Source organism: Miniopterus schreibersii (genome assembly GCF_964146895.1).
Source record: "Miniopterus schreibersii genome assembly, chromosome: 1".
NCBI classification, from domain to species: domain Eukaryota; kingdom Metazoa; phylum Chordata; class Mammalia; order Chiroptera; family Miniopteridae; genus Miniopterus; species Miniopterus schreibersii.
This window is the reverse complement of record NC_138101.1, coordinates 107,468,824-107,491,085: the sequence shown is the minus strand read 5'-3', so window position 1 is coordinate 107,491,085 and position 22,262 is coordinate 107,468,824. Positions and strand designations below refer to the sequence as shown.

The following is a 22,262-nucleotide window of genomic DNA, read 5'->3' as shown; positions in this document are numbered from 1 at the left end:
GAGGCACTGAGCCCTGAAATGAAGTGGACATTGACCTAGGATGGCTATGAGTATGTATATTTGGCTGCTGATCAATTGCTTTCTGTGACGTTTCAATGCCGGGCATATTTGTGTTGAATTATGAAAATGGAAATGATTTCCCCTCTTTTTTTTTCCTTGTCACTAAGCCAGTAATTGTCTGTGTCTGTAGTCTGAACTAGTAAATTCCTACCAATCAAATTCCTCCTAATGCTTTTTCATTTAGTATCTTGCTTTCTCAGAGTCCATCCAAATAAGATACGAGGAGACTCTGGAGTCAAAATGCAATAAAAGGTGATGGCCTCCACAGTTCACCTCTACTTTATTACAAACTTTTAGCAAGATTCTTGGCATAACTGGAAGAGAGGAAGCAGCCCCACTGTTGTAATAGTGAAGTATATATCTTCACTGAGCCTTGAGAACAAAAACCTGGACTACATTAAAAGAAAAGATGCCACCGGCCAGGCATAGCTCAGCGGTTGAGCATGAACCTAGGGTTCAGGAGATCTCGGTTCGATTTCCGGTCAGGACACATGCCCGGGTTGCGGGCTCGATCCCCAGTGGGGGGCGTGCAGGAGGCAGCCGATTGGTGAAGACTCTCTCATCATTGACGTTTCTATCTCTCTCTCTCCCTCTCCCTCTCCCTTCTTCTCTCTGAAATCAATAAAGATATATTAAAAAAAGAAAAAGAAAAGAGAAGGTGCCTACACTACCTTAAATTTGGAACTGTTGGAAAAATAAGTCAGAAATTTATACTTTATGCTGATGTGAGATTTTCATCATCTCCTGAAAGTAATTTCATCCAAATTTCTCATGTGGTTCCACATAGCAGCATTTGTTATATAATGATCTCATGAGAGCAGTGAAAAATGTCCCATTGAGACTGAGTCATAATTTTACCAACTAGTCATCCTGCTTCTAGGCAAAAGGATGTCATTTTTCCATTCAGGAATAACACTGAAAGCACAGTAGGGTCAGTCTACTGATGCAGGATGATGGGTTCCATGTAGGAGTCAGGAGGCAGCCTGCTATGAAGCTGGTGACCCTATGCCTAAGTAATTGTTCCTCTCTGGACTCAGTTTCTCCTGGGTAGAATGATGAAGGCCCACCCTTTTAAAGTTAACTTGAGTCTCTTTGAGGGTTATGTGTATGGTGAGGGGCTACCCAGGTTCTTTGAAAGGAAGAAAAAGCAAGCTAGATTTTACTTAGAACAGGGAAGGGCTGGAGGCCAGCCAATATGCAGCCCACAGAGACATGGTCCTATCTATTGGGTGGTGGCTCACCAAAAGGTAATGAGGAGATTAAAGGAGACATGAATGAGACAGAAATAGGAGTTGAAGGTTAAATACTGTCTGTGCATCAGTTTGGCCATTCCTTCATCAAAATACTTAAACCACTCCCACTATTACTAAGATTGTATTTCCTTAAAGTTCACCAGAAACTGAACTCCTACCTTCTCCTCATTCTGCTCAAGCTTTCTGCAACCTTGGATTCTCTGACCTATGGGTCCTTGCTTTTTGGTACTTCCTTACAAATTCTCCTAATTTGGGTCTCTCAGTTGCGTGGGCCTTTCCTCAATTTGTATTCATGAATATAAGTTTATACATTCCCACAATTTGAACTAAATCAAGTCTATGAAAGGACTAGGTAACTATATTTCTAGTCCTGACCTCTCTTCTGAATACTAAACCTACATTTTTATCTGGTTACAGTGCTTCTCTTGACTTGGCGGAGTCCCATGGCATACTTCACAAAAAGCTTATCTTCTCATTGTGTATTTCAGTTAATAGCATCACCACCTTCCTGGGCTTGTTCCTTCTTGAAATCACAGTGTTACTCATAGTGTTACTCCCCTCATCCCACATCCAGCCACTCACCAGACATGGTCTACAGCCTGTCTCAGTTCTTTCACCATCTGCCCCTTCTTTTCCACTGTCCTATTTCAGGGACTCATTATTATTTTTCTGGACATTTCAAGAGCACAACAACTGGCTTCTCTGCTTCCAGTCCTGGACATTTCCACCATAGTTTTCTTCCAAGATCATTAATCTAATGTTATGTCTCTTGTTTAAAAATCCTTAGTGGCTTCCCACAAAAAAATAAAGTCTAATCTCTTAAACTCATCATTCAAAGCTTCAAAATTTGGTCCTAAATCTCTCCATAGCCTAATTTTCCACTATTCTCTACATGCACTATATTTACCATAGTATGAAGTGGACACAAGAGGTCCTTTTTTATTGGCCCTGAGATAAGTGTTAACAATGACTTTGTTCACTCATTCATCTTCATTCATCTTTACATCTCTGAACCTTCATTATAATGTCTTATGTAAGAGTTACTTACACCTTTGAATTTCCCGCTGTATTTCCCATTGAGGGCAAGGCCTTTGTCCTTTTTTTAAAGATTGTTTTATTGATTTTGAGAGAGAGGAAGGGAGAGGGAGAGAAACATCAATGTGACAGCAAAACATTGATGGACTGCCTCCTGCATGCCCCCTACTTGGGATTAAACCCAAAACCCAGGCATGTTCCCTGACCAGGAATTGAACCAGCAACCTTTTGGTGCACTGGGTGATGCGCAACCAACTGAGCCATACTGGCCAGGGAGGCCTTTGTCCTACTTATATGTATTTCTGTAAACCTGAAAAGGCATAGAGACAAGGGCAGGGGATCCCAAGGAAGCCAGAAGGCCAGAAGGAATTCTGGACTGAAAAAACTTGCACCACCCCACCACTTCCCATTAAAAAACACAGAGGTAGTTGATTTTATCTCCTTCTTCTAACTGCTGACCAGCATGCACACTTGATCAAGGTTTGATTGCTATAGGACCTTCCTAGGGTTGGGTAATGAGCAACACTACTGTCTTGTTCCCCACAGGGCAAGCCTGGAAATAGTTGCCAAGCAACCTCACAGAAGGACAAAGTAACCCGCCCCCACACACACTTCTGACACGGGAAATTCCACTCCCTGAACCCTTCACAAGCCTGCCTTTTTCAAAAGCCTGCATTTTCGCTCAAGCCCACTTTATCCCCAGCTTATAAAAGCAGCCAAGCAGAGCTATACCCAGAGCCAGTTTGGAGGACCTTCTTTTCCTCTGTGCTACCTCCCTGTGCTATAGCATAAGCTTAATAAAATCTGTCTGAAAACTTCTCTGGGGTCTCGATTTCTATCTTGAGGAACCCAAAAACTCTAATGCCAGTAACAGTTCCTGGTGACTCTCATGGGACCCTTTATGTCCCTATAGCAGTAGGACAGAGTGGGAAGAGGAGTTACGAGTTGGGCTCATCAGGCCTGATGAGAGGCCAAATCCGAACATTTGATTCAGTGTCAGTGCATTGATGAGTTTGTCTCTAACACTCCCAGCCCTTTCCTCCTGCCACAGACATATTTTGTTTCCTGGCCAGTTTGTCTTTTTCTCTCTCGTGTGATTATTTAGTCTTATTTTTGTGTCCCTGAAAGTGGGTTTGAGTCCCACTGCAGTTCCCGAGGTTTGGTTAGAGACACACTACAGTTATAACAGTGGGCAGACAGATTGTTTCCCTATGTCCCATTCTGAGTGTCCTGGGTTTAAGTTCTGAGGTTGGGTTTGGTCCCTTCGCAAAAGTTATGTTCTTTTGTGCTCTGTTTTGCTGGTAACAAACCCACACAGATATCACAATGTTTTATACAGTGAACATTTGCTAAAAGGACAAGAAATGTTTATTGAATGCACACCATGTACATATTAGTTAATGCTATCTAATGCTAAGAATATTATATTAAAAATATAACAAGAATGTAAGGATTAATAAGCCATAGTTCTTGCCATGGGAAAGCTTCAAGTCTTAACAGTGGGGAAGGGAGGCATGTTACTTTAATTGCATAATGGTAGTACTATATGATTGTACAACTGTAGCATGACAGTGCAGTGATAGAGAAATTCACTAGGTATAGAGCGGTTACACAGAGAGGGGGTGTCAACATGTTCTCAAAAGATCAGAGAAGAAATTCACAGAGCTGGATTCTTTAAGAAAACAAAGGAGCTTTCTAGGTACGTGAGAATAAAGTGAAGGAATAAATAGCCACCACTTACTGAATGCTTACTTTGTGAGCACTATATACATCACTATGTACATATTGACTCCTGTGATATTTCACAATGGCTTTCAAAAGATTGAAGTATTTTCTCAATTTTACAGATAAAGACACTGCGCTTAGAAAAGGCTAGTAACTGGGCCAATGTAACAAAGCTAGTAAGTTGCTAAAGCACAAATTTAAACATAGGTCTGTCTGACTTAAAAGCCCAAATTTGTAACCACTATATCAACAGTCTTTAAATTTTGTGTGTAGGAAGCACCTGGAGATGCTTGTTAATAATAATGCAGTTTCCTAGGCCTCACTTTCAGAGATTCTGATTCTGTAGGTACAGTATGTAGCTGAGGAAACTATATCTCTTAAAAAACTTAACTTTATTGTTGAAAGTATTACAGGTGTACCATTTCCCCCCCCCCCAATTGACCCCATCCACTTTGCTCCCACTCCCTCCCCAGGACTTTACCCCATTATTGATTGTGTCCATGGGTTACGCATATATGCATATAATGTCTTTGGATAATCTCTTCCCACCCTCCACTCCCCCTTTCCTCTGAAATATGATCATCTGTTGCATGCATCAATGTCTCTGGATCTATTTAGTTCATCAAATTCTTTTGTTCATTAGCTTCTTCTTAAAGAAGACCCTTCAACATTTCCTGTAGTTCTGGTCTGGTGGTGATGAACTCCTTTAGCTTTTTCTTATCTGTGAAGCTCTTTATCTGACCTTCAGTTCTAAATGATAGCTTTGTTGGGTAGAGCAATCTTGGCTGTAGTTCCTTGTTTTTCATCACTTCGAATATTTATTGTCACTCTCTTCTGGCCTGCAAAGTTTCTGTTGAGAAATCAGCTGACAGTCGTATGGGTGCTCCCTTGTATGTAACTAATTACTTTTCTCTTGCTGCTTTTAAGATTCTCTCTTTGTCTTTAACCTTTGGCATTTTAATTATGATGTGTCTTGGTGTGGGTCTCTTTGGGTTTCTCTTGTTTGGGACTTTGTGTTTCCTGGACTTGTAAGTCTATTTCTTTCTCCAGGTAGGGGAAGTTTTCTGTAATTAATTTTTCAAATAGGTTTTCAATTTCTTGCTCTCTTTCCTCTTATTCTTCTGGCACCCCAATAATATGAATATTGGGCTGCTTGAGGTTGTCCCAGAGGCTCTTTATACTATCTTCATATTTCTGGATTCTTTTTTCTTTTAGCTCTTCTGGTTGGGTGTTTTTTGTTTCCTCATATTCTAAATTGCTGATTTGATTCTCAGTATCCTCTATTCTACTGTTGATTCCCTGTAAATTATTCTTCATTTCAGTTCATGTAGCCTTCATTTCAAATTGGTACTTGATTATGTCATCGATTTTCTCAGTTGTTTTTGTCACAATATGCTTGAGCATCCTTATAACCATTATTCTTAACTCTGAATCTGTTAGCTTGCTTGGATCTATTTCATTTAGTTCCTTTTCTAGAGATTTCTTGTGTTCTTTCCTTTGTGACATGTTTCTTTGCCTCCACATTTTGGCTACTTCCTGGTGTTTGTTATAGCTGTTATGTCTCCTGGAATTTGTAGCATGGATTTGTGTAGTAGGTGTCCTGGAGAGTCCAGTGGCTCAGCCTCCCAGTCACCTGAGCTGGGCCTCCTAGGTGCTCCCCTGTGTAGGCTGTGTGCACTGTCCTGTTGTAGTAATTGAGCCTTGGTTGCTGTTGGAGTCACTGGGAGGAATCGACCCCCCAGCCAATCAGCTGTGAGGACCAGCTGCACTACAGCTGAGGAGCTGCTATGCTGGAGACACCCCTATGGAGCAGGATTTACTTCAGTGGAGCTTTGGTGTTCACCAAGTGCACCCCTTGAGTGTGTCACTCATGGATGTGGTAGGGTTGTAATCCAGTGTGGTTGAGTCTGACCACCAGGTGCACTGTCTGTGGGGCCTCCCAAGAGGTGCAAAGTCAGCCTCTGCCAGTGCCTTGCCCAGGGCCACCCAGCATGAGCTACACAGCAAACTGTAGTTGGCTGCTACTTGTGCTGGGCTTAGAGGAGCCCAGGAGAGGCCAAGCTATGAGCCAGTGCAGACTGCCTCTAGTGCCAGACCTGGGGCCACTTATCAAGCCATATGGGGCACGTTGCTGCTTGTTTGAGAGATTTTTAGGAAAGTCCAAAGCATAAGGCTCCAGAGATGACTTGCACAGAAAAGCCACTGGAAATGGCCTGGATGAGCCTGCAGGTAGGGATGGGTGGGACCTCCGGGAATCATGGGGGCGGGGCCAAAGGTGTGAGTCAGGTGCTGGAGACACAAATATGGCGCCTGCCTGCCAGCTGTGTGGGGGGAGGGCTCGCCAAAGGAGCAATGGCCTCTGCCAGCTCTTCTGTCTGGGAGAAAGCTGCCCCTCCACCTCTCACCCCAATTTCAGGCAGGTTAGTTCCTCCCCAAGTGTCCCAGGTTCCTTTCAAGCTGCTGCCCAGCGCTGGGGCTCAGAGGGAGCACATCTGAGTGAGTCCGTGTGCGGGCCCTTTAAGAGGAGCTGCCTGGGGCTCCCGCAGCCTCGGTGACCCTCAGCGACAGTCCTCACTGGTTTTCACAGCCCGAAGTTGTGGGGATTTCTCTTCCCAGCCCTGGAGCCCTGGGCTGGGGAGCCTGATGTGGGGCTGGGACCCCTCACTCCTCCAGGAAACCTCCATCGCTGAGAGATCCCTCCCGGGTTTAAACTGCAGCACCGGGTGTGGGCCTGCAGCTGCGTCTCTGAGATCCAGCCCCGATCCACCCGCGTCTCTGCTCCTCCTACAGGTCTGGATGCTTTTTCCGTTCCCTGGTTGCAGGGCTTCTGTTCAGCTAGATTTCAAGAGGTTCTTTGTGACGGTTGTTCTGTATTTTAGTTGTAATTTTGATGTGCTTCTTGGAGGCGGCGGGTACAGCGGTTACCTATGCTGCCATCTTGTTTTCCTCTCCAGGAAACTACATTTTTAATGAGGACTCTTCAGGTAACTCTGAAGTAGGTCACCTGCAGATAATGCTCTTCCCAGAAGAGCAGTCCAGAGAGAGGATGAGTGTGTGCAAAGCTGGGTAGCATGAAACAGAGCTATTTATAATTTGTGCTAGAGCATGGGACTACAGAGAGAAATAACTAAGGACATCTGTCTTCAAAGAGCTCAGCATCAAATGATCCAAAATTTTGAATTCCTTAGTTTTTGCATTAAAAAGATATTATAGCATATTTTTTTAAAAAATAAAAATTGCCTGTAATTATCACAATTCTAGCATAGAAATTATTTACATATTACCACTTTGTAGGTCAATTTTTTAAAACTTATGATCATACTATTAGGTATTCTACTATTTTCATGTCACATTTTACAAAAAACTTTTCATGATTCATAGTTTATGTAATTATTATTTTTAATGGCTACAAACATTCCTTAATTTATTACACTTTTTCCTTAATATTTGATACTTAGTTTATATCCAATTTTTTACAATGCTAACATTCTTGAGAATGTTAGAATTTTTAGTAGCTTTCTCTCATAATTTTAAGGAAAGATGTTTACATCTTTGAAGTAATGAGAAAGAAAATATCTAAGTGCGGAACCTATCTATGCTCACACTAGTGCCCAATATTAAAGAAGAATAGTTAGTGATCTCAAGAACGTTGAGCAGTAATTTTCCATTACTGTTAAAAACAATATTGCATTTATTTTATTATATTTTATATGTATTTTATAGTTTACAAAAGCAGTTTCACTCCATAAACACATATGCACTATAACAACCTTATAAGATAGGTAGGGCAGGTAGCATAATTCATGTGAAAACCATGAGAGGTTACATGATTTGCTTGGGAATACACAGAAATAGATTCAGAATTTGGAACCACGTCAGCTGACTACAAATCTGATTTTCTTGATCTCTGTTATGATGTCTTTTAGTTTAAGACCAATAAAAATAATAAAGCTATTCACACTGAATGAAAAATAAAGTTATGGACTGAATTGTGTCTTCCCAAAAGTCGTATGTTGAAGCTCTAATCCTTAATCTGATCTACTCTCTCCCCGACCGTAACTCTCAATTTCCCACATGAAGACACAGCTGTCTTCAAGCCAGGCTGCCTACAAGCCAAGAAGAGAGTCCTCTTCCCAGCCTGCAAGACTAGGAGAAAATAAAATTCTGTTGTTTAAGCATTCTAGTTTATGGTATTTTGTTATGGCAGTCTGAGCAGACTAAGATTAAGATTTTGATAATAAGAAGTGGTGTGCCACTGTAACAAGTACCCCAAAATGTAGAAGCAGCTTTGTAATTGGGTAGAAGATGGAAGAGTTTTGACATGCATGATAGACTGTTGGTAGAAATATAAACATTAAGGGTGATTCTGGAAAGGTCTCAGACAGAAATGAGGAACATGTTATTAGAAAGTGGAGAAAAGGTGATCTTTCTTATATAATGACAAAAAACTTGGCTAAACTGCGTTCTAGTATTTTGTGGAAGGTAGAACTTTGTGAGTGATGAAATTGGATATTTAGCTGAACGATTTCTAAGCAACGTTGTTTCCTCTAAATGCTTATGGTAAAATGAAGAAAGAGAGAAGAATTGAAGAAAGAATTGTTCAACAAAAAGGAACCAGAATTTGAAGATTTGGAAAATTCTCAGTCTATCCATATTAAAGAAAACAAGAAAGCTTGTTCTAAAGAGAACACTAGGGGTGTGGCTGAAAAAACCATTTGATACAGAGATCAGGAGTGTGACTTATGGATTTAATCAGCCATCTCAGCAGAAGTCACAAATAAAGATGGGATTACACCAACAAAAGCACTGTCACTTTGAAGTAAAGGGACAGAAAAAGTGGAATGCAATGAAGAAAAGTTGTAGGACTTCTTGGATTCTACAGGAATGGACCCTAGAGCCATTTAGCTGTTAAAGTGCATTATTCTTCAAGGAAGGGAAGAATGACCCTGAAGGTGTTGAAGAGATCATCGGGTTGCTACTACCACAATGGGTCCTGGGGCAAGCCTGTGTCCTCCTTGGTTTCAAAGGGTAGGAGTGCCTCTCCAGATATGGAAGGCCAGAATGACTCTGCCCAGTGCCTTGGCAGAGAGCCATGTGGGTGGGGCCCCACATAGCCCTGTGTAGTCAAGTCCCTTATAAAGAGCCAAAGGAGCAGCATGCCCAGCAGACTATGGGGGTGATGCTGCCACCCACATAGGTCTGAAGGGCAGAGTTTTGAATCAAAGAGGATTATTATTTTTGTTAGAAATTTTAAAAAATTATTTATTGATTAAAAAAAAATTTTTTGAGAGAGAGAGGAAGGGAGAGGGAGAGAGAGAGAAACACTGATGTGAGGCATGTGCCCTGATTGGGAATCGAACTGGCAATCTTTCCATGCACAGGATGATGCCCAACCAACTAAGCCACAGCAGCCAAAGCAAAGAGGATTATTTTTAAGCCTTAAGATCTGATGAAATCTGCCCTGCTAGATTTTAGAACTATGGTAGGCACTTAGACGGACATGAGTAGAGAAAGGACAATGGGCCAGGTACATAAGGTCCCCAGGGAGGAAAGCCCCCCAGGTGCTTAGCAACAGTACAACTGTAGGGTGGGACCTCAGCCCCAGGGTGGCCTTTCCTCTCCTAGCATATCGCTGGTCATGCGGTTTGGACCCCCTGACCTTTCCTCCCTAGAGATAACATCTAGGCCTCTCATATTTCAGCTTGAGGCCCAGAAAAGCAACAAAACCAGCCATAGCTGACCTCAGGACCATCTGTGTTGACCAATGACCCCCTGACCTGGCACCACCAATCAATCAGTAGAGACAGAGACCCTAAAAGGACACAAATGGAAAAGTGCTGAATACTCTGTTGAGATCTTCCCCTGGGGCCTCTCCTAAACTCTCCACCCATAAAACCCTTAGGATGGAGGACCCACACTGCTTTCTCTCCCTTTCCCTTTCCCCCAGGCATGTTACCATTACCTCACTCCCAAGCTCCAAGGGCGCTTCCTTTGCCTCTGTAACTTGTTTCCTAAGCCCATTTCTTCTAGGAATTACTTCTGCTTCTGTGATTTTATTTTTATTTATTTATTTATTTATTTATTTATTTAGCCTAGGACCACACTCACTTATAAGTCTGAAACATAGTGGAAAGAATTAAAGAGAACCTGGGTGAAAACAAAGAAAAAAATTATTATAAATAAAAACTCTGAAAAGGTTAGATGAATGTGGGGGTGAAAACCGATGTAAGGCAGCAGGAAGATCTAATAAAGCCTATTTGAAGGGCATGGAGAAAAATAAGATTAGAGATTGAAGGTACAACAATAGGGGTGGTCTGTCTTCAAAAGGAAAGACTGTGGAAAGTAGAATGAGTGATGGAAACGAATCCATCTGGTCCTTTAAAAAGTGTATCACGGAAGCGGGGTAGGTTAAGGAGAAGAACTTCAGTCCAAAGAGAAGATGTTTATGGAGGGGAGAAGTGAGGTAAGGTATTGACTGGTGCACTGGAAAGGCGGGATGGTGAAGCGAGGCGCCTGACTCAGAAGCTGAGATGAGAAGCACTGAGAGCGGTGCGCAGGCGCGCGGCTGGGGGTGGCGGCGTGGCCCGGGCTCCCTCGCCCGCCTCCCGGCTGGGCAGGCTGCGGAGGAGGTCCGCGCAGAGCCTCTTCTGCCAGGCTCGGGGCGCACAGGCTCCGCCACACCTCGCTGTTCTCATCGCCGCGCAGGCAGCGGTGCCAGGGCGCAGCTCCGCAGCTCGGACAGCTCCAGGCAGGAGAACACCAACTCCAGCGCCCGGCTGGGCAGCCGCCGCCCCCCCGCCCCGCCCCCGAGCCCGAGCCCGAGCCCGAGCCGGCGCCCCCGCCGCCGGGGCCACTACAGCCTGCGCCGCCCGAGGCCGCCCCAGCCCGGGGGGCTGGCGCCGCCATCACCTCACTAGCCGGCCAGAGGGCCGCCGCCACCGCCGTCGCTCCGACCCCCCTCCCCTTTCTTCTGGGGAGGCCAAGCCTCCCCTAGAACCTACTTCTGTGATTTTAAAAATAAATGTTCTTTTATAGTTTGGGTCTTGGCTCCGAATTCTTTCCTAGGCAGAACTCAAGTACTGAGGCTGCTGAACCCAGGTCCAGTCTGACCCCATGGGTCTGACACCTGGTGCAGTCCCCACCGCCTACAACAGAACCATTACCCCTTCCTTCCTTGTGATTTCTCCCTTTTAGAAAGGGATCGCCTATCCTATGCCTGTCCTACCACTGTATTTTGGAAGCACACACCTCTTTTGGTTTTACAGGTCCACAGCTGGAGAGGAAATTTGCCTCAGGATGAATCAGACCTCAAGTTTCACCCATATATGATTTAAATGATATTTATATGAGACTTGGGACTTTAGAGTTGATACTGGAGTGAGTTAAGACCCTTAGGCCTGTTGGGATGGGCTGAATGTATTTTTGCATGTAATGAGGACATGAATTTGGTGGGGAGGGGAGCAGGGATAGAATACTATGAACTGAATTGTGAACTCCCAAAATTCATATGCCAAAGTGCTATTTGGAGATAAGGCCTACAAAAAGGTAATTAATGCTAAATGAGGTCATAAGTGTGGAGTCTTGATATAAATTAGTGTCCTTATAAAAAGAGACACCAGAAAGCCCACACCCTTCCCCAGCCATGTGAGGACACACAGAAAAGGCAGCATCTGCAATCCAGAAAGAAAGCTTTCACTAGAAACTGAATCAGCCAGAAGCTTGATCATGAACTTTCCAGCTTTAAGAACTGTGAGAGCCCAGCCAGGTGACTCGGTTGAAGTGTCATTCTATAAACTAAAACGATTATAGGTTCCATCCCCAGTCAGAACATGTAATTGATCAATGTTTCTCTCACATTGATGCTTCTTTCTCTTCCCACCTTTCTTTCTCTTTCTCTCTAAAAATCAATAAACATATCCTAGGGTGAGGATTAAAAAAAGAAAACAACTGTGAGAAAATAAATTTTGTTATGGCAGCCTGAGCAAACTAAGACAACCTCCAATGTAAAGATCTTAGTACTCTATCACTGCAGTGGATTTGGTATTTAAGACACAGTATCCTTTGGCTTTCAAATGGCTAAATTTTAGCACTGACTTACTTTTGCAATATTTTAAAGTAGTCTCTTCAAGAGACAGTCTACCTATAAAAAGAAAAATATATGGTGCTCATAAATTGTAATAATTAATATCATTAAATTGTCCATACTACTCAAAGCAATCCATATGCTATCCCTATGAGAATACCAATGGCATTTTTCACAGAATTAGAACAAACAATCCTAAAATTTATATAAAACCACAAAAGAACCCAAATAGCCAAAAACAATCTTGAGGGGAAAGAAAGTTGAGGGTATGACACTCCCTGGTTTCAAATTATACTAAAAGCTATAATAATCAAAACAACACAATACTGGCATAAAAACAGAACATAAGTCAATAGAACAGAATAGAAAGCCCAGAAATAAATCCATGCCTACACAGTCAATTAATCTACGATAAAGGAGGAAAGAATAGATACAGTGGGGTAAATACAATTCTTCAATAAATGGTGCTGGGAAAATTGGACAGATACATGCAAAAATGAAACTAGACCACTTTCTTAAACTATATACAAAAATAAACTCAAAATGAATCAAAGACTTACATTTAAGACTTGAAACCATAAAACTCCAGAAGAAAACATAAGCAATAAAGTCCTTGAACAAACTCTTTGACACTGACCTTAGCAAGCTTTTTTTTTTTTTTTTTTTGGGGGGGGATATGTCTATTAGAGCAAAGATAAAAAAAGCAAAAATAAACAAATGTGACTACATCAAACTAAAAAGTTTTTGCACTGCAAAAAACAAACACACAAAAAACCAAAAAGGCAACTTACTGAATGGGAGAAGATATTTGCCAATGATATATATCAGATAAGGGGTTGATACCTAAAATATATAAAGAACTCATACAGGTCAACATCAGAAAAATAATTTGGTTAATAAAGTGGGCCGAGGACCTGAATAAACCCTTCTTGAAAAAGGACATACAGATGGGCCAACAGACACGTGAAAAGATGTTCAACATCATTAATCATCAGGGAAATGCAAATCAAAACCACAATGAGATTCACCACTCTTATTCAACATAGTACTTGAAGTCTTAGCCACAGCAATCAGACAAGAAGAAATAAAGGACGTCCAAATTGGAAAATAAGAAGTAAAACTGTCATTATTTGCAGATGACATGATGCTGGACATAGAGAAACCTAAAGATTACCCCCCAAAATACTAGAACTGATAAATTCAGTAAAGTAGCAGGATACAAAATAAACATGGGAGACTTGACTTGGAGTGGTAAACACACAATACAATATATAGATGATGTATTGCAGAACTGTATACCTGAAACCTGTATAATTTTATTAACCAATGTCACCCCAGTAAATTCAATTTAAAAAATTAAATAAACATTTTTTTTAAAAAAATAAAGAAATGGTTGCATTTTTTATACACCAAAAATGAACTATCAGAAAGGGAAACTAAGAAAACAATTCCATTTACAAGTACATAAAAAAAAAAAATCTAGGAATAAATTTAACTAAAGAGGTAAAAGACCTGTATTCAGAAAATTGTAAGACACTGAAAAAAGAAATTGAAGAAGATACAAATAAATGGAAGCACATACTGTGCTCATGGATAGGAAGAATTAACATCATTAAAATGTCCATATTATCCAAAACAATCTATAGGTTAAACACAATTTCTATCAAAATATCAATGGCATTTTTCAAAGAACTAGAATAAATATTCCAAAAATTTACATGCAACCACAAAAGACTCTGAATAGCCACAGCAATCTTGAGAAAGAAGAACAAAGTTGGAGGTAACACACTACCTGATATCAAAGTATACTACAAGGCTGTAGAATTCATAACAGAAGGGTACTGGCATAAATACAGACAAAGAGATAAATGGAACAGAAAAGAGAGCTTAGAAATAAACTCATTCCTTATGTGGTCAATTAATCTATGACAAAGGAGGCAAGAATATACAATGAGGTAAAGACAGTCTAGTCGATAAATGGTGTCAGGAAAAGTAGACAGATACATGTAAAACTATAAAACTAGACCACTTTCTTACATCATATACAAGAATAAACTCAAAATGGATTAAAGACTTAAATGTAAGATCCAAAAGCATAAAACTCCTAGAAGAAAACTTAGGCAGTAAACTCTTTGACATTAGTCTTAGCAATATTTTTTCTGATACATCTCCTGGGGCAAGGAAAACAAAAAACAAAATTAACAAATAGGGCTACATCAAACTAAAAAGTTTTTGCACAGCAAAGGAAACCATCAGCAAAATGAAAACAACCCACCGAACAAGAAACATTCGCCAATGAACATCTGATAAGGGGTTAATATCCAAAATTTATAAGGAATTCATATAACTCAACACCAAAAAACCCCAACTATTCAATTAAAAAATGGGCTGAGGCCCCAGATGGTTTTGCTCAGTGGTTAGAGCATCGGCCTGTGGATTGAAGGGTCCCAGGTTTGATTCTGGCCAAGGGCACATACCTCAGTTACAGGCTCGATCCTCGGCCCTGGTTGGGGCTTGTGCAGGAGGCAAAAAATAGATGTCTCTCTCTCACATCAATGTTTCTCTCTCTCTCTCTCTCTCTCTCTCTCCTCACTCTCTTTCCCTTCCACTCTCTCTGAAAAGCAATGGAAAAGATATCCTCGGGTGAGGATTAAAAAAAAAAAATCTGAGTACATGAATAGACACGTCTCCAAAGAGGACATACAGACAGCCAACAGACATGTGAAAAGATGCTCAATGTCACTAATCATCAGGCAAATGCAAATTAAAACCACCATGAGAAAGGTGGTTTTATACCTTTCTTACATCTGTCAATAACCTAACAAAAAGCAAGTGTTGGTGAGGATGTGGAGAAAAGAGAATCCTCATTCCCTGTTGGTGGGATTGTAAACTGGTGCAGGCACTATGAAAAACAGTATGGAATTTCATCAAAAAATTAAAAATTTGATCCGGTGTATAGAATCAGTAAAAAGGAATTGCTGTAAGACCCCGCAATTCCACTTCTGGGTATATATCCGAAGAAATCCAAAATACTAATTCAACCCCATGGAATACTATGCAGCTGTAAAGAAGACGAATCTTGTACCCTTTGGGACATTATGGATGGACCTGGAGAAAATTATGCTAAGTGAAATAAGCCAGGCAGAGAAAGACAAACATCACATGATCTCGCTTATACGTGGAATCTAAAGAACTTAGTAAACTGATGAACAGAATAGATTCAATGACATGGAAGCATAGATGAGACTGATGAATGTCAGAGGGAGGGAGGAGGGAGGGCGGGTGGAGGGGGAGAGAGTAACCAAAGAATTTATATGTATATATGCACAACCCAAGGACACGGACAATGGTGTGGAGAGGGACTGGGGAGGGGGATGGGACGGGGTGGAACGGATCATTGGGGAGAAAAAGGGACATCTATAATATTTTAAACAAAAATTAAATTAAAAAAAAAGACATATGCATCCCTATGCTCACTGCAGTATTATTTACAGTAGCCAGGATACAGATGCAACCCAAGTGCCCACTGATAGACAAATGGATAAAGAAGTGGTACATATATACAATGGATTATTACTCAGCCATAAAAAAGAATGATGACATGCATGGACCTAGAGGGTATTCTGCTAAGTGAAATATAGCAGACAAAGACAAATACCATATGGTTTTGCTTATATGTAGAATCCAAAAAAAACAAAATATAAGAACAAACAAAACAGAAACAAACTCACAGGAGAACAAACTGATGGTTGCCACATGGGAGGGTGGTTGGGGGAATGGGCAAAAGTGGTGAAAAGGACTAAAATTGCCAATTATAAAAATAGTCACAGAGATGTAAAATACAGCATAGGGAATATAGTCAATAATAGTACTAGACTTATTGGGGAGATCATGTCACCCGGTTGTGCCACCACGTTTAGTTAATCTTTAAACTTATAGTAACTTATTCTCATCAACATATCTCCTGACAATGGCAGGCTGAGCTCCTCTCCTCAAAAAAAGGTACCAATTCCAAGGCTAGCTAAGCCTGCTCGCAGAAATCAGTTAAGAAACCCAAGGACCTCCACTGAGAAACCCCTTTATGCAGGAAAGATCCAAGATGGCACCTGAAACCCATTCCCAAGAGAACTTTGGACAAACTTTTCTTCATTAGCATACTAAAAATCATGTCCATGGGTGAAGATTTAACATTAAAATTAGCATGCTTTAAAATGTACAGCTAGGTATGTTCCAAGCACATTTAAGAACTGCACATGCTGCCTTGTAAATCTGAAAACTCTCTACCCGTAAACCCACCTATCTCTCCCACCCCCAACCGCTAATACTTTCCTAATTCCCCCAATTTGGGGAGGAGAGATCTTAATTCATCCTTCTCCATTCCTTGGCCAAAGAATAAAGTTTCTGACTTGCTTTATCAAATACTGTCTCGTTCTATTGGTGTAAGTAACACCAGGCAGGACCACAATTTGCAATGTGTGACCCTCAGGAGTGAGTGAAAATCACTTTATAAGTTATATAAAAGTCTAATCATTATGTTGTACACCTGAAACTAATAAAATATTGTATTAACTGTAACAGAAAAATAAATTTCAAAAAGAAAGATAGCCATACCTGTTAGCCTATTCTAGAATCCATTAGTATGGGAAGGAATATCTTAAGAAGACAAACAGTAAAAAGTTGCTTATGTGAGCCACCCGCTAGTTCTATTTTGCTTATCTCTGCAAAAGAAGGGCTCACTGTGTCCTAGTAGTTTCTCTAAGGTTGTACAATTTATTGGGTACTTTTAGAAAAGCCCAAATGGTCTTCAAAGAGACATTTATATTCACCATTTACTGTAAGACATCCTTTCCCAAATATGCCAACAACTCCCCATATATTCACCACTTGCCACCTCTTTGGAGATTGCTTTTGTATCATTATAAGCAAAGAAATTAATACCAGATTTTTGATTTGGGAAAGAGACAAGACTGAATGGCAATAATATATAAAGTTAGTCAAGCCCTAATTCTCAATTGTTTTGAAATAACACATGCTCCTTTCTGAAACAGGTAGTCATCTTGCATTGACGATCTTGTATTGTAGCAATAAAGGCCCAAGATAGGTGAGGCCCCATAACCTAATTGATATTACAGCTCTTGAGTACTACACAGAATCTCAAAATGCCTTTTCAGATTCAACAGTAATATATTAACTTGAATGCAGATTCTCTCTCTGTAGTTTACCCCTCAGTTTAAACAGTGTGGGCTGGGGCACAGAGTTACACTGCCAGTGGCACTAGACAATTCTATGGTGTAGGTACTGCAACTGCAGATGGCAGCTAGCTAAAGGTCTGGTCCAGGCGTACATTCTGTCCTGACAGACAGGTAAGGCCAGTAGTTTAACTTATTCATTAATTTTATTAAGACACCATTTGGTCTTTCTAAGCCAAATTAACACACAGAAGTCATTTGGGTATGCTAATTGGTTTTGATCCAGTGTATAGAATTATTAAAAAGGAACTGCAGGAATGGAGAACCTTACCCTGAGTTTATATAGAGCTTTGTGTTTTTAAAAACTCTCATATGCATTATCTAACTTGCCACTAACCTCAGTCCCACAAAGTAGATGTATTATCACTGTAAACATCTGAAAGAGGAGGAAACTGAGGCTCACTACTGTTACTCTCTTAAAGTAACACTGGAAGAAACTAAGGGACAGTGAAAGAAATGAGTACTTGGACATTTTGTTCTCTTTTAGCCAAACAGTACTATAGATACCATTATTATCCCTTTTTAAAGGTAAGGAAGTTGAGACTCAGAGTAGCAACTTGTGGTAAAACTACTAAGTGACAGAGCCAGGATCTGAATCCAGATCTTTTGGACAGCAAAGACCATGCTTAATTTATTACATTGATAAGACCTACAACTTACTGTTACAGTGAATGCAATTGGACCAAAATTCTTGATGTTGAGTTTTAGCCCTTTAAAAAAGTGAGTTGTCTGGAATGGGGAATATACATTTGAGAAATTATTAGGTGACATAATGGAAAAAGTGTAGGCTGTGGAGTCAGAGAGATTGGTATTTAAATACCAGCTCTAGTAATTTCTAGTTGTGTGACCCTAAGCAAATTAGCTCATCTTTCTGAGCTTTATTCTCATCTGTCAAATGGAAAAAAGACCCTAACCTCATAAAGTTGATGTGAAGATTAGATTATAACACTAACACAGTTCCTGGCACATTAACAAATATTGGTTATCCTCCTCTATAAAAATATTTCTCGAAGAAGCAGAGGAGTTACAGAGCAGGGAAACACAAGGGTCTCTTATTTGCTAGAGAATAAAGAAACATGAAGTGGAAGGGACATAACAACAGACCTCATTTGTACAGCAGCCTTTGCAAACAATCACAGTTCAAGGATTACCTACTTCAAGACTTCTTTGACCTTTAGAGTCTGGGTTAAGGTTCTTCTAAACTCCCAAGAATGGTGTTTACCTTCATCTTAGCACTCAGTATCCTGTGTTGTAAATCTGCCTCTACATGTCTGTTTACTTCTCTACAGAAATAAGGCCCCAGCTTCTTACAATATCTGGTGTGAGGTAGATGCGCAAAACCTTTTTGCTGAATGGAGGAATGAAGAGAGAATAATAAGCCCATCCCAACAACAGTGTGTTGGATAAGATTAAAATCAGACTTCTTTTCTTACCTTGACTGCATAACTATTAAGTGGATCTTTTGCATATGAAGCTGTGTAGTAAACTGCATCACCGGCCTCACAACATGGCTTGTCACTGGTTAGCCTGAAGTCTGACCAGCTGTCCACGCCAAAACGGAGTTTGTCTTTCTGCCCAGCCATGAAGAGGTCTTCACATTTAATAGCCAACTTCTTTAAGGCATCTGTATGAAGGCTTCGGATTTTTCCCACCACTTCTTCCCAATTCTCAAGTCCTCGATAAAGTGCATGTCTCTGTGGCTTCCGGATGCCTTGGCCCTGTCTCCAAGAGGGACCACGTCGACTGGACAGGGACTCCATGCTGTTGGAAAATCTATCCTTAATACTGAGAGTGGTTAAGTTGGAGGTGCTGTTTGCTGCTGAGGGGATAGGTTGCTCCTTATGCAAAGGCCTCTCCAAGGAGTCATAAGACTCAATGTCCAGTCCCTTGAGTTCATAACTGATAGAAGAGCCAGCACTGCTGGCATCCCAGTTGGGATCAATATCATAGGTGGGATTAGCCATGACACAAAGATTAGTTTCCATGGATTTTTGGAGGTCTTTGGAGATTGGTTCTGTGTTGGCTCGCATGATCATTTTCTTTGGCAGTGGGGGTGGTTTAGTTTGGGAAGCATTAGGTGCTTCTTCGTCTGTTTTCCCACCAAAGGCAATGGCATCATCCAAAGCCCCCTTAGGCTGCCGTGGATGCTTGGGAGGTATCATAGCTGCTCTAGATTGCCCTGAATTGTTTTAAAAGAAAGAAAAAAGAATAAAGTTTTCATTATTGTTACATAATTGAAACTTAAGCAAAAAGAAGATGGCCATAATAATGTAAGAAGTCAATGCCTTAATTCAAAATGATAGAAGAAAACAACCAACGAACAGATAGTTAAATATTAAAGGCAGGGCTCAACATTTGGTGGGAGCAATACACGTGAACAATGTCTCAGTATTTCTGTGCTAGAGGAACAGGGTAATGGGCTTTGTTTTCAAAAAGGAATCCAGATTCTCCACTCCTGACCCCAAAAGTGCTGTATTTACCACACTAGAATACTAAGGAGTCACAGACACTAAAATAATTGTGTTGTGACAGAGTAGAGATAATAGCATTTATGAATAAAAAAATACTTGGGAGCATTATTAAAAACAATAGAAACTAGCAATGAGACCACTAGGCTAATGCTCAGAAGATACTATTCTGTTCTTTTAACTTTGTTCCAAAGTTACCTTGTATTCTGCACAGCACTTGTTATTTTCAGTCTAACACATACCAATACAATTTCATAAACCATGTTCTTTTATTACACTACAGAGATGGATGCTGGCACTGCTTAAACCAGTCTTTGTATAAGATTCCTGTGATTATGTTATATATAAGCAATCAACAGCTGTTCCAAATATCATTCACACACTCTTTTTTTAAAAACCCTCACCCAAGACTTTTCAGAGAGAAGAGAGAGAGAGGGGGAGTGTGTGTGTGTGTATGTGTGTGAGAGAGAGAGAGAGACAGAGACAGACAGAGAGAGAGAGAGAGAGAGAGATGTGAAAGAGACACATCAATTGGTGGCTCCTGCTTGTGCATCAGCTGGGGCAGGGGAATGAGTCTGTAACCGAGGTACATGCCCTTAGCCGGAATTGAACCCGGAACCCTTCAGTCTGTGGGCTGATGCTCTAACCACTCAGCCAAACCAGCTAGGGCCACACACTCTTATGCAATTCTGTTTTATTTTTGGGGGGTTGGGGGGCACATAAACTGTGATTTGAGAGATGTTACTTCTGAACATCTCTGAAAGCCCTAGTTATAGAACCAATCATCTCTGCTTCCTTTCCAGTATTTATGCTTAGAAGAAGATAAAACACACGTGTGTGATCAATGACACCTCAGGACTTTACGTTATATGGGACAGGGAGCATTATTTTTTTAAAGACAGAGAAATATACCATGAAACTTTTATAAAAGGTATTAAAATCAGTAATGTTACTGAGGCCTCAACCTAATATCTCACAATTAGAGAACAGTGCTCAATTACGGGTTGAATTATGTCCCTCTCCCAAAATATGTTGAAATCCTAACCCCTGGTACCTGTGAATGTGACCTTATTTGGAAATAGAGCCCTTTTAGAGGTAATCAAATTAAGATGAGGTCATTAGGGTGGGCCCCAATCCAGTATGACTGGTGTCCTTGTAAAGCAAAACGATACATGAGGACAGGGAGAACACCATGTGATGACAGAGGCAGAGATTGGAGTAATGTGCAGCTGCAAGCCAAGAACTCCAAGGATTGATGGCCACCACAAGATGCTAGGTAGAGATAAAGAAGATTTTACCCTGAGTCCCAGAGGTAGCATGGCCTTGCTAACACCTTGATTTCAGACTCCTAGCCTTCAGAATTGTGAGAATAAATTCCTCTTGTTTTGAGTGACCCAGCTTGTGGTAGTTTGTTATAGTAGTCTTAGGAAACTAACACATGTTCCTGCTGATGATCAGACAGAATAGAAGGCACCGATAGTCCTGAGGATGATAATGAACTAAAATGGTGGTTTATTTAATTAAAAATATGTCCTTGTAGCAATGCCAAGGGTAAGCACCAATATAAACTGTGATTGTAATAACAATATATTCCACTTCCCTTGCATATAGCTCTGCTCAAGAATACCTAAGAGTTTATACAAGCTATGACAATATACAGGGTGGGGCAAAAATAGGTTTAGAGTTGTGAGTATGCAAAACAGAGTTTATTCTAATATTATTATTTATTAATCATTGTATTATTTTCCATACAAACAACTATAAACCTATCTTTGCCCCACCCTGTATATAGCAACCCTAAAGACCCCATTTCTCCACCAATGGCATGTAGCAATTTTTTAAACAAGGATTAGAGCTATGTTACATATAAATATAAACAAAAATATGTATATATAGACAGCATGAGAATAAGAGGAAGAACATGAGAATGCTAAGCTCTAAAAAGGCCAGGGTGTTTGTTTTATTTATTGTTGTATCTTATGTCAAGAACAGGGTCAGGATATTACAGATGCTCAATAAATATTTCTTGAACAATTAAAGGGATAAATAGGGCTGAAAGAGAAAAATGGTAAATTTGTATAGGTGCCTAGAACACGAAACGACACTGAATTAGCAATTTTAAAAATTCCCAAAAAGAAAAGCCCAGGTCCATATGGCTACATTAATGAATTCTACCAAACATTTAAAGAAGTATTAAAACCAATCCTTCACAAACTCTTCCAAAAAACATAAGGGGAAGAACACTTCCTAACTTGAAATCTATGTGGTCAATATCACCTACACACCAAAAAACAGACAAACACATTACAAGAAAACTAGAGACTAATATCTCTTATGAATATAGACACAAAAATCCTCATGAAATACTAGCAAACTGAATCCAGCAACA

At 40.5% G+C, this 22,262-nt stretch overlaps 1 protein-coding gene across 3 annotated transcripts in view; it reads right to left on the bottom strand.

Moving 5' to 3' along the window:
- PEAK1 (pseudopodium enriched atypical kinase 1) overlaps positions 1 to 22,262 on the bottom strand; it is a 222,092-nt gene that overhangs the window by 21,704 nt on the left and 178,126 nt on the right. For 2 of the 3 annotated variants that reach the window (XM_081150939.1, XM_081150941.1), the window contains one exon: positions 18,839 to 19,584. The exons of the other annotated variant lie outside the window; for it this stretch is intronic. In XM_081150939.1, the coding sequence (XP_081007065.1) occupies positions 18,839 to 19,584 (746 nt within the window). The remainder of the gene's footprint in view (positions 1 to 18,838; positions 19,585 to 22,262) is intronic. 3 annotated transcript variants of the gene reach the window in all.